Genomic DNA, 14,349 nt, shown 5'->3' on the forward strand with positions numbered 1-14,349 from the left:
AGTTTATAATTACATTCTCAATCATATTTTAAATTGTTGAAAGTTTGTATGCAAGTTATTACCAACTTATAGCCAGCAACATAGCTCAGTGGTTAGGGTATAATCAGGGTTGTAGAATAGCCGGTACGGCGCCCCGCCACCTTTTATCGGCATCGGTACGCGACCCGGCATAAAAATGTCAAAAATCAAAATAGTATAAAACTTTAAGTTTTACCACGTTTGCAATATTTTTAACCCAAGCTCGATGACAAGGAGCGCTGTCATGCATACAAATGCTGTCAGGATCAAGGATACCACCAGGCCTTATGTGAGGCACCAGATGTATCTCTAGCACATTTAAATATTGGTCCCCATTCATGGACCCATTAACGAAATAAATGGGTCCTGGACCTTTTTTTCGCTTATGACGGCTCAAACCATTGTCTAGGGTGGATGTTTAATTGTGCTATCGGTACATGAGGGTAGGTAGCGTTCTCGGGGGCTGCAACGAAAAAACAAACGGCTTTGTCTCATGAACTAAGGATACATTCATCGCTCGAAGATTGCTTTGAGGATACACTCGATGCATTTCTTGCATAATGCAAAAAAAGTGCAAAATCGACCGTACCGGCACCTCAAAACTTAGCACTATATCACTGGGTATAATGCTATGAACTGATAGTTCATGGGTTCAATTCCTGAACCGGTGTTGTTGGCCAAACCTTTGACACATGTATGTGACTATAGATCGATCGTTTCCAATCAAGAGTTTGTCATTTCATCTAATTTCAATGTTGAAACGGTTCCAAAATGTTGACAACTTATCCTCATCTGTCTCTACTATTTTAATATAATTTCAAATTAAAAATAATACTGTTATAAATATAAATATAAAAATACATATGTTTATTTTTGGCCATATGTTTTTTTGTCGCCTTAGAGCAGAACCCGTAATGTACTTGCAATGTCCTTATCGGTTCACATCTTAAAAAAAAAATTAATACAGATCCGAATATTTGTATCGATATTTTCTCATTGTGTTTTTGTTAAGTAAATCTTCCACTTTCATAAAAGTTCAACTAAGCATTAGTTCCACGATTAACATACGCATTATGCGAGTCTTTGAAGTCACCGAAGCAATATTTATGGTAGTCTACAAATACAGTAATTCCATTAAAGCATTACAAAATAATAAAACGACATCTAATTGTATTCGAAATAAAAATTTATGTCTCATTGGCTCATATACCGAGTATTTTTCCTATTTTGAATTCGTTCGCCGTTACTTTTCCGACTACCAAAAAGGAATATTCGCTAATCAAACTGACGAAAAAACATACGGGATCTTCATCATCGTATATACATATGTACATAAACACTTACAATGTGTTTTGCTATGCAATAGTTTTCTTTGAATAATGCAATCGAATGCAGCGTGGGTGAACTTGCGTACACGTAAAGGTGACGTGTTCTTCGATAAATTCACCGATGACTATTGCAATACAGAGACAGATGACTGGGACGTAAAATCATGATAAAAACAATATCGTGCAACTTCTAGAATGATTTCCATAAAAAATGGCGCATGAAAGGATGCATCTCGGTGCATCATACATGCTGGCGTACGTAATTGATGATGATGGTCGTCGCTTGCAATACAAGAGAAGATTCACTTGCATTGAAAATTCACAAATTTCCACGGCACATAATAGAAATTGCAACGATTTTCTCCGGTCGTTGCTCAACGACGTCGCTCTCGACACTTTGAAAGAATCGTGTGTGCGATTTTTTTTGCACACACACACACACACAGTTCGAGCCATTGTTGGAATGAGTAATTATATTTTCATTAGTGGAAGAAGTCATCTCTTTACCATCTATGCCACCCGCAATGCTTGCAGATTCGCATCTGACAATGAAATAAAAAAAAATGATTATACTCACTCGTATGTGGTATGATTCGTTTCGAGGTGCCTTGAACGCCTTCTTCGATATTTATAATTTATGCAATGGCTTAAAATATCAAACGTACGACTCACGCCCATCATCTGTTGCTGGAACACAATTTGTCGCTAATGTCCTTGTGCCACTTTAACGAGCGGTCAAAATCTTAAAATTCATCATAAGCCACTTCCTATACCGGTTTCTGTTCATTAACACTCGTTAACATTTGATCGCGAAGAATGTTTTATTGTGTCTTGTCTGATTCGACCGTATCTGCCACTCACGTGTGAACGTATCTGGAATAGTACATAACATGCTTTCAATATATTAAGTTTGAATCTTTCATCTCCTATGAATAAGTTTGCGTCAGCAAGCTTAAGTTCCTAATAAAATCCCAATTTTCCTTTTATATTATCACTGAAAGACACTTGGGACATTCATACAGAAGAAACACTCTACAAGCGTGTGGTACAATCATTATATTTGATTGTTAAAGTTAATGAAAACCCATCTTTGATTACCATCTATATATGTATGTGCCTGGGAAAACTACTAATAAGTTTGAGTCTAATCTGTTTGTCTTAACTTTTCATACACACATTGAAATGGTTTCACACAAACTTGAAATATTCTATTACTCTTCTATAAAAATAAATAGAATGATTTTTTCAATTATTGAAAGGTTTAAGATTAGACTTATAATTGTTGTTTAAAAATTTTTGTATCATTTGAATGACATTAGAAACTAATGTGCAACGTTCAGGCACATTTTACTCATTGAAATGATTCAATTCAAAATTTTCCTTTCATTTACCTGAACAACGATTCATCAAAAGGTAGTTTTCTTAACTACAAAAACTCTGGAGTAATATTTTTTGCCCAATTATACTATCTATCCATCAAGGTATTACTGAGTTCCTTTCTTCTTTACTTTCTATCCCCTCCATATAATCTTTGGATACCACCTTTCCCTGACTTCACTTACATCCAGGGCTGTGGAGTCGGATTTGTAAAAAATCAACCGACTTCGACTCCTTTTTATAAGCTTTTTTATTATTTTCCTTATTACATTACCTACATATGTACATATGTGTCATCTAATAAATTGAAATTTAATAATTTCTTTATAAAAATCATGAATTTAAATTACATTATAAAAAAATCGTTGAATCGCACGTATTTTGATGTGGTTATTTTCTTGTGTTTCTATACTTTTTATTATCATTTTTGCTCCCATTTTTTTATTAAAATTGATTTGTTTGTGTTTGAAATTCTTACACACACGCTATGAAAGTACTTACTTTTTATTTATAGCTATTTCATTACTAATAATTCAATGAATTGGGTAACATGTCAATTTTTAGTGATTTTTTAAATTCCTTTATTTTTTTATATTTTGAATATTGCTATTATTTTCATTACTAATAATTTTATACGTTGGCAAGAAAATTCGATCTTACTAAAATCAGTCGGTAAATTTTGATCCGACTCCACAGCCCTGCTTACATCAGACGTGTATTAAAGTGAAGATGCAATCGTGTACGAAGAATATGAGACTGGACGTAATGAAATTTCGTATGCAATCTTCGTATTGATAACAAACAGCTCGAAATATCAGATTAATACGACGTAGAACGAGACTTTCGCAACACCATCAAGTTTACAAGGCACGACAGTTGGGACACAGCAATGACCTCACGAATTGTCGTGGCCCCTTAGGACACCCGGGTCAGTTTATTTTAATAGCAAGGAGTTCACAAAGGGAGGGACTGACTCTTTGAACAAAACCATTGAAATCGCATACCTTGAGATGAAAACTCTTCTTCGTTTTGTGACGAATGATTTCAGTTTCAATTTTTAACGGTCTGAAACGAGTCCGTCGTGCGTCGGTCATATATGTACATACATAGGTATACATATGTATGTAGAGGTAATAAGGAGTGAAAGTTGAGTAACCATTTTAAACGATCGTGTGCTGACTGGTTGGTCCGTGTGCTTCCGACCTGGCCGACCAGACAACAACCTACTTTTCGTACTTTGTCAAATTAGTTTGATACACAATTGTGTTATAAGCTCTCTTATGATTATCCGCTGTTACATTTCCTTTCACTTTCTTCAATTCACACATCTGTGTTAAATGAAGGTTTTGCCCCAATCAGTCGTACGTTATTGTAACACGGTTTGCTACTCACTAAGTGGCGAACTTGATTTCAAACATTACCTTCTTATGTTTTTCGATTCCTTTTAAATTTTATTAAATTTTAAGCATCATTGCTTCCTCGTATATAAACTCAAACACTTCTGAAATAAGTCCTTGTCTAGAATCTGTTTTCGACTGAAGATTGATTGGTTGGATGTAGTGACTTCTTTTCATGCTTTAGAATGTTTTAGTGAAGTGCCTGGTCAATTTATTAGTATGAATAATGATCATTGCCCACTAAAGACATAAAGGAGATAAATGAAAATCGTTTTTCTATAATTTTAGATGTGGGAGGAGTGACTGACCCAGAACAAAGATTCATCCCGTCATTGTTCTTAAGAGAGAGTGGCAATATATGTACATATAAATGTAGCTCTCCATTTAGATACTATGTAGGGATATTATCTAAAATCATATTAGATGTAATTTTTTTCATTTGAATTTAAAGATAATTTTCTACTCGTATTGATGTTGAACAAAATGCTGAAACTATATTTGATTTGATTGCATTTTCAAGGTATATTGAATGATAAAATGTATTTTGACTACTATTTTGGAACACCAAGTCTGGTATATGTACATATGTATGTATTTATGAACATATCTATATTCCAAATGTTGATTAATCCTCTTTGCTTAATTTAATATATATCTGTTAACTTATTTATTGATGAATTATTCATAATAAAAATACCCAAAATATTTATTAAAATGGCCAGATTTTCCGCACACCACGTACCACACAGACGGCCACTTTTGCATACATACAGACATGTAGTTTTTATGTATTTATTTTGTGGCCTTTCACCGTTGCAAATTCGCGCATTTAGCATTCGCCGTCCACTGCAAATACTAATACGGTTGCACTTCGCGTCTATCCGTATCGATGTGGAGGATTTTCTGACATCATCGTCGATTCTGAGTGGTGAAGTGAAGGTGATTCGATGGCAAAAAAAAATTAATAAAACCATATTGAACTCCCGCAAATTATAACTGAACGACGTGCAGAAGATTTAGACTGCGTAAATATAATAGGATTGTTTCCTACTTTGAATAACAGCTGGTAGAGTCAAGGACGACGCAATGTTACGACATGGATGACACGTTGATAATGTCGCAATGTGCGCCATTTTAATTCTCACCTCATTAGAAGTATATATACATACATACGTATGTACGTTCGACGTTTCTCATTCTAACTTGTCTTTAGATCGTATGAAGAATACGTCTTTTATTGAATATTTTTGATACGTATTCATTTTTACGTATCGATAATGCATTTTATTGTTATTATTTTTGCTATTTAACTTAACGTTATATAGAAATTTCAATATAACGTTGTTGATGATTTTTGTTTATATTATACTAGTTGTTTTACCCAGCTTCGCTCAGTATTTTTAATATAAACAGCTTAAACATGGCGAATCTAATAGTAAATATTTATTTGTTTTTTATTAAATTTATTTAAATCGAAAAAAATATACATACATATATCGAATCGTCGTCATAGAAACTTTGATTTGTTTGTTGATGTTACCAATCAACATTACATGCTTACATACTTACAAAGTATCTTTCGAAATTATATATTAGATTAAAAATTTCACTTTCTTTAAATCTTGATTTGGTTTTCAATGGAAATTTACATTGATTTTCCAACATTTTTCTCTTATATAATATTATAGGTGGAAATCGTTGACCGATTTTTATTTATTTTTACTATTTTAATAATACGATATCAAACTATTTTTATTGAATGATTATTCAAAAGATTGTCATTTCAGTCACTTATACTTATATTGCGTCTGGTCTGAGCTTTGATCTTCCCCGTATTTCTATACGGAGTGGCGACATGGACGGTACGAGCTCGAGAAAGGAAGATAATAGACGCTTTTGAGATGTGGTGTTGGAGACGAACGTTTAGAATCCCCTGGACAGCGAGAAGTACCAATGGATCCATCTCATGTACAAGAGCTGAGGGTTGGTGATAGTCTATCTTCCATTTCTTTGGAGACATCGCGGGGCGAGACCAGTTCAGCCTGGAAAAATTGGTCGTTCTTGGAAGCGTTAAGGGAAATAGAGGAAGAGGACGATCCCAACTAGATGGAATGACCTGGTCAGGGCTGTCACTGGGAAAACAGTTGTTGAATCACTGCGAGCTGCGGGGTGTCGAGAGGACTGCAGGACCATGACGGGCCGCATTATGGAAGGCAGGAATGTTACTACCCTCAGACTTGAGGAAAGAAGATACTTAAATAGCTAATTCGTTACAGTGACAATGAAATTAAAAAAATATGGTTTTTCACAGGAAAAAGTGTCGTTAAAAACCATCATTTAACTTTAGCTTAACTTTTTGGTTATTGCAATTTTGACCCATCTGACACAAGTCATTACTCAATCTTCAATTTTTTTCTTTAAAAGCTGCCAATTGATTCATTATTATATTTGCCAATGTACATTATTGACATAGTAATTGATCACATTAACTATGTTAAAGTGAATTTCAAATGTAGTCTAAGATCCTCGGCGTCATTCAAAGTATGTAGAAATGTATTTGGAATAAGTGAATAGATGAACGTATGTTAAATTTAGAAATTACTATTTTGGAGTGGTACTAGAAAGCCTTTCAGCAGCGTCCAGTCACAATTTACACGCGGAATTCTTTCCAACGAAAAACAAAACAAAAAGTCCATTTTACAAAAAGACAAAAAGAAAGAGAAAACGTCCTCAAACAATATGGCCGAGTCCGTTTAATTTATTTAAAGAGGTTCACCTCCTCTTCGACGCAGAGGCAGAACACAGATAAACATCACTTTCCATTCTGAACGAACAATAAGTATGCGATTGTTGCCCCGCTAATGCGACCGTTAAATCCGGCCGTTTCGTTACCTCCAACCGGTGCCTTTTTTAATTCATTCGTCGATTACTATTATATCTTCACATACGCATCTAAACGTGTCTACGTACACACAAGAGAGACCTCTTTCAATCGACGAACCATTGACCATTCATGCGTGCACAAAGCGAATCGCCTGTAAGTTTTCTTTCACTGGCTGCAGACACCATTGTTTAAAATTCTTAAAACCAATCGTAAAGTTTCGATTTATATTATATTATTACTGCGGCTTTTTTCAACGGTGTCTGCGGCTATAGTGGTGTGAAAAGGTGTTCGGTTCGTTGACAGAAATCGTGATTTGCCAATTTGTAAAATGTATATGTATAATATTATGAGGTATTTATGAATAATACAAAGGACTCCAAAAAGGCGTGAATAGTACCTAAATATGTACATAGGAAATGTTAATATCGATGATGCATCGTGCTAAAAATATATAGATTTCATTATTTGCTTTTTGAGTCTATTAAACTGTTTTTTCTTTGCATGATATCATTTGAAACAAGTCTATAGAGGTCAGCTATCGTTATCTTTTTTCCTTATCCTACGTTTACTTTTTTATCCATGTGAAAACTTGTATGTACATATGTTGATTGAATTGACTTTTACTTGTTATCTCTGATAAAATGCAAACAGACAAAAAAACAATGGAAAAAAGTGGGGGCGAAGTGCGAAAAATGAAATGTAAAGAATATTTTGCAAAAAAAAACATTAACAAGTTTAACTCGATCATTCAAACTACAAAAACCATGCTTTTCTATTATTCAACTTTCGCTCTCTAATTAGCGAATACTCGCTAGGCGCCAATTAAGCGGAATATAACACTTTGGTACGATTGTGCAAAATTTTATCCGGATAGTTCTTCGAAAATTGTTCCAAATAACCGGAATCTACATAATTATGTACTGCAGTTGCCCATGACTTCGGTGACGTAAAAGAGTTTATTTTTATTTTTGTTCATTAAGGTTATGTAGGTAAGGTTGAGTTTGCCCGTAAGTGATTACCTATTGTAACGATGCCTATTCTTTACGCCATTGTAAACTCCATGTCTTCCTGGACTTGTGGCATGTTCGAATGACATATTTACAATGGAATCTTCTAGCCATGTTAATAATAGTTCATTATAGATCGAAGTATCAAATGCATTCGAAAATCAATCGACCAAAGTGCATACACGTGATGCATAAAAACAATCCAAGGACTTCAACCGTTCACTGTCGGATGCAACTCTTTCTTTCTACGACCGACATACGAAGCATCACACACTCGCGATATGAAACCACAGTCGGCGAAAATAATAAAACCAATAATAACAACGTTGCACCTCATCTTAGGCAGGCATCCCATCTCGGCCTGTGAATCCGGTCTAGTCGTGGCGCGCAATTACGCGGCTGTTATTTGCTCAGGTCCAGCTCTAGGGACCCGGCACAGTCCCTGCGCAGACCTCAGCAGTCCTCGCCGATTGTGCACTTAGTTAGTCGGATCGGCGAGGCGGTCGCTTCATTGTGAACGGGCTGTAATGATCCGTTACGTGAGATAACCTTGCGCCGCCGAGCCAGCATCTCGCGCATAGACGTGGACCGGTCCCATCCGTGTGTGCGTGTTAAATGATGCAGAAATAGGAGTTGGAATATGCACTGGTGTCGAGAAGAGCAAAGTCAAGGCGCTCGGTTGGCGTGTCCATAGACCCTTTTATTACGTGGACGGTGTGTATGTGTCGTCTCGCGTCGAACAGCCTTCGAAGGACGTTGTTAATAAATCGCCAAGTTAACGCCGACTTGAGTCCACATAGACACGGTTGCTGGTTGAGCCGATCGCCTGATATCAGAATTTAATTTTGGATGTTGAAAACCGACCAATTAATTTTATACGTGACGCATATTCGATTTCGAACGTTACTTTTTTGCCCAAAGTATGAGCAACTTTTAGAAGGGCACTTTTTCGGTTGTTGTAATTTATTTGCCAGGATGTACTATTATTCTGCCTTGCCTAGTTTTCATGAAATAGCCTCTTCAATTAAGTAATTTAAATTCAATTTTATGCGATTTTTTAAGAATTTATTTCAATGAAATGCAAATGCCTTGCGTATCCAAATTTTCATGGCTTGAAATGTTTCATCGTGGAGGAAAAAGTCTTGAAACATTCATATGTATGTATATGAGCCCGCAGTAGTGTTAGTGAAATGAATTGTTTATTAGACATTTGAAAGAGTGCAGTAATTCATCACTCGGTCGTTTGTGCTTTGGATGAGATAAGAGTTAGATCTTGAATGTCAAACCTCTATTATATTATTTTCACTAATACTATTTCTACAAGTTCACAGACTCGTCTAATGAGCAATGACCTTTACTAAGTATGCATGTTTTTTTTGCAATTTGTCAACAAGTGTTCTGTAGTAAAGTCTCATTGGCTAATCGATTATTTGCTTGTATTTTGAATAATTCATTTTTAAGTAACACGTATAAGTACCATTAACGTGCTGTACTGAAAAATTAATTTTCTATGTAAATTACACACTTTGACCTTGAATTTGAAACATCCTGCACGATAAATCCATTTCAGATCATTTACTTGCTGCGCTATTATTAGTCGGTACGAAATTTCACAAGTGACTTGAACGAGCGGAGAAGTTGCAAACCCAAAAGCGCAATTCTGCAATACGCTGTAAAACTAACGAGACAGGACAAGACTTTATCGTGACAGTTTCATAAATAAAACAACGATCGCCTCAAGAGATTTAGAAAGGAAAAGTCAACAGAAATATTTTATATGTATATTTATGAATATCGTCATACTTGAAAAAAAAAATGAAATGTTTACAGTAAAACTAATATCACATTAAAATGGAAATTTGTGTGTAGAAAAATTGATTGAGAAAGTATGTATATTTGATTTCCTAAATCGTTATTCAACGCTATGTAAGGTTATTTGAAAAATCATCAACGTATGTATGTATGTATGTAGAAACGTTCCAACAGCTTCGGAAGATTGAAGACCACTGCGCTACAGTATCAATTTCCCACACATTCGATGAATTTTCTCAAAGGACGCCCATGACGAATCGACTCGGAATAGGAAAAAAAATTAGAATAAAACGAAAAGAGTAAAATATAGAAAAGGTTAAATCCTAGATGGGTGAGTAACGCATGTCGGCGACAAGCCACCAATCCGCCCATGTGGTATGTCCATAGTGGTTTGTCGCGGGCGGCGAACCCGCGACTTTGCCGGCGAAATGGCACTCGGTTCGCCCACTCGGCTTCGTCTGCCTCAACAGCAGCGGCAGCAGCCGAGCAGCAACTAACCGGCGTCGAGCAAGCAGCAAGCAGCAGAAGCAGCCCTCCTCAAGTCTCGGTGGTCAGTCGCGCGCTGCTCGTCGTCGAGGACGCAGCGGACACGGTGCACCAAACACTCGGTGCACGAGACACCAGTAGTACGATCGCGAACGCGCGTGTGTGTGTGTGTGTGTCTCCGAGTGCATTGTGCAATTGCACTCCAGTGATAACTGCCATCGCCAATTATTTGGAGGAATAAGTGCTGTGAGAAATAATTGTGCGGGAGTGACCGCTGCCAGATGACGATCGGTGCAGTGCGACTATCGATCTTTCTCTTCTTTAGTTCGTAGTTTGAAAATCACAGTGCCAAATGGTCCGCGCTCTAGAGGTACTTATCCAAATATACCAAACGCTAAATTTTTCAAAGATTCACTGGAAATTTACATTCGTGAAAACTTGTCCTTGAATTTAAATAGCGAATATTAGAGTTTTTTTAATAAAATCGTCATTTTAAAATATGTATATTATCCAATTATAAAAGTAATTAATTACATATATATATATATTTCTGTTCATTTTGTTTATTATACAAATTACAATACTTATTGTAATTTAAATCAATATTGCATTCACAGATTGCACTTTAATGTTTGTTCGGAAATAAAAATACAAATATCTATGTATAAATTGATAAAATATGTATAAATCAAACCTCTATCGGCTCTATCGGCTTTGCCGCTTCCCCCAAGTATGTTAAATAAATAAATAAAATATTAACCATCCATGAGAATATGCCGGTTAATATTAGATATATGTATGAAAGCAAAATAAGTCAACTTTACAAATACAAATATAATATTTTACAAATATGTATAAATCAAACCTCTTGGCTCAATCGGCTTTGCCGCCTCCCCCAAGTATGTTAAATAAATAAATAAAATATTAACCATCCATGAGAATATGCCGGTTAATATTAGATATATGAAAGCAAAATAAGTCAATTTTACAAATACAAATATAATAATTTACAAATATGTATAAATTGATAAAATATGTATAAATCAAACCCCTTGGGTCTATCGGCTTTGTCGCCTCCTCCAAGTATGTTAAATAAATAAATAAAATATTCAGTGTTAAAAAAATCAATTTTAAACAATAACTCCAATTATTTCTTTTATCGATCAGGCAATAAGAATAAAATCTAAAATAGTCTGATCGATTGAAGAATGCTATAAAAAAATTTGGAAGTTACTTTTTTGAATAAAATATTAGATTTACGACTTAGTTTTTCCAATTCCATAATAAAGCCGCTTTAAAACGAGTGATTGTAGTACTAAGTACTAAGAACTGCAACAGTTGATTATGGACTTGTTGGATAATGTGATGAAATTACGTTGCCAATAATCGTTTGAATTTTAAATTGCATAATGTTCGCGTACTCAATTTTTATTAATTAATTCGAAGACGTTCTATTGTGAACGTGAATAAATTTCATTTGCTGTATACATATATTCAAATGCATAGTCTTGTTTAATGAGAATCGAAACGCCTATAGACATTATCCTTGACGTTGTGCTATTTGGAAAACCTCGGATTCGTTGAAGTCGTGATCCATTCCGCGAAATGCGACTTGTAATTGAACAGTTTGAGCAGTGCTGTGTATCATTCAAAAATTTGATTGAATTAAATCCAACTACTGTATAGAATAATGCGTGTTGAAATTTTGAGTGCTTAAGTTCAATAGATTATATTTATATGTTTATAGTCATTTTGAGACATGTTTCCCAAATGAAATAGAAGTGCCGAGTCAAATACATAAAATTAATTTAAATTAAATTTCTAAAGGTCCTTATTGTAAATTCATATTTTAATGTCGCATTTTAAATGAAATTTTATTTTAAACACTTCAAAACATTAATTATATATTTGTATATCTAATTTGTACTTGGTTATGTAGTGTATCTATGAGTGCAAAAAACTATACACATGACTTGTTTCAAATCCCCAAAAAAATTATGGTTTATTTATTTGTAGATCTCACATTAATATGTTATATTCATGGCGTTGTTAAAAAGTGAAAATCATTTTGCATTTATTGAAAAGTTTTGCATTAAGCGTGAACGACTATTAACGATAATTACATTGCGCATTACACAGTTTTCAATATAGCATTACGCAAATTTGAATAATTTCATTCAAAATAGCACAATATTAAAATTCAATTTAAATCTACAACAATGAACGTTCTATAGATAATAGCAATTGCTTTCAAGCTTTCGATATCTCATCATACGATCTGGATGCGTACGACTCGCCGAATCGATGCAAGTTCGTATTTATAACCCGCTGTGAAATGGACATGATTAATCGACATTTGCGTATACTGTATGCGATAAATAAAAATATAATACTTATGCTTAGAAATTGCGATTTACAGATAATCGTAATAGTCGCCGCAAGGTCGGCTACCCCCAGTCGAGATTTTACAGTAACAAATAATTGACTAATGTGTTTTTTCTCTCGTTTGTTCCAGCAAAAATGAAAATAATTTTGCCGCTCGTCGTGTGGCTCACGTGGACCACGTCACACGTAAGTACCCATAATTTTTATATATTTAAAATTGAAATAAAACGGTTCACAATGAACTTACATAGGTGGATATTCATATGAGTGCTCGTTTGAAACCAACAGTGCGTTTTTTTTTCACTAGCGATGGCTTCGATGCAAAATCGAGGCGTTAATTTGCAATTAGAAAGCAAATGTGGGAACCCGAGTTGTGGATGTGGCGGAGCGGTTCATTGTCGAAATTCGACTGGCCGTCTAATTAGATTCCCAAAGTCTTGGAAAAATCTCTCACGTATAAGAAACTCATTTTTCTTGACTTTCTACCCGGCGAACGCGTGTCTTCCGTCAGCGCGTCTCAAAACCGTGAAAAATCGACTTGACTTATAGCTATTTTCAGGGTTCATAATTTTGTCGTTATTCCGAATATGCTCTACGGTTATGTGTATTTTTTCATTTCGCAATTATTTCTGTGCCTAACGGTAAAAAATCACTTTCGCGACGTGAAATAAAATATAATACACATTTCTTACGTGTACGTGCAGCGAACCTAGGCAGAAAAAATCAAGATGTACCGTAATAATATGTATCATAAAAACAGACACAAAAACCACTAGTGCCGGAGTCTGTGTGTGTCCTTGTGTAAAGACAATATTTTTTTTTAGCTCAATTGTGACGTGGAAAATTTTCACATGTACGATAATCGACGAACAAATATATCTGCAATATTCAAATTTTAAACAGGCGCCACATATTATACTAGATATTGTTTTTTGCGCATATTTAATGGTATTCTTTTTTACTATAATACATACTAGCATCAGCTAACAATCAATTATTATAATGATTGTGTTTATTTTATAACTTTGATTATACATATTGATTGAAACGTACAAAGGTGATGCATAGTTGTAGGTAGGCAATCTAAAACCCACTGCTTCCTTTTTATAATAATTTATATTTACCATAATTTTTTATGATTTTATGATTTTAATGATGTTGTGTCAATATTGTTATTATTATAAGTTATTATTACTGAATGACCGGCCACAGTGACGCGTTGGAGATCTCTGTAATGTCACTGTGGCTAATATGTTAAATAAATAAATAAATGAATTAAAGCGACACCTTTTGCCAAACGTATACATATATAACTATATAAATTATATTAAATTAGACGGTAGGTGGCCAATTTGATGAAGAATAATTAGATAAATTGGCAAATTCTGCTAGAAAACGATTGGTTCTGAGTCTCAAATATCCAAGTCTGACCAGCAGCACTGCAGAAATACTTCGAATTGTAGAGCGTATGATTATTTTAAAACCCAGGAACTCTCAAAATTTAGCATTATACGTTAACCGCTGAACTATGCTTCTGTTACAGTAATTATAATATGTAAATCATTAAATGAATACATATTACAATTAAGGTTTTTTGTTGATAATATGTATTATCTTTTACAATATTTGTGCTTCGTGTCAAAAAAATTCAAACA

The 14,349-nt window shown here is 34.6% G+C and overlaps 1 protein-coding gene across 1 annotated transcript in view; it reads left to right on the top strand.

Moving 5' to 3' along the window:
• The window catches only part of dpy (fibrillin-like protein dumpy), a 220,073-nt gene that overhangs the window by 73,287 nt on the left and 132,437 nt on the right, over positions 1-14,349 (top strand). The window contains 1 exon segment of the mRNA XM_077443110.1: positions 12,825-12,880. Within this exon segment, the coding sequence (XP_077299236.1) occupies positions 12,825-12,880 (56 nt within the window).

Source organism: Arctopsyche grandis, chromosome 12 (genome assembly GCF_051622035.1).
Source record: "Arctopsyche grandis isolate Sample6627 chromosome 12, ASM5162203v2, whole genome shotgun sequence".
In the NCBI taxonomy this organism is placed as follows: Eukaryota; Metazoa; Arthropoda; class Insecta; order Trichoptera; family Hydropsychidae; genus Arctopsyche; species Arctopsyche grandis.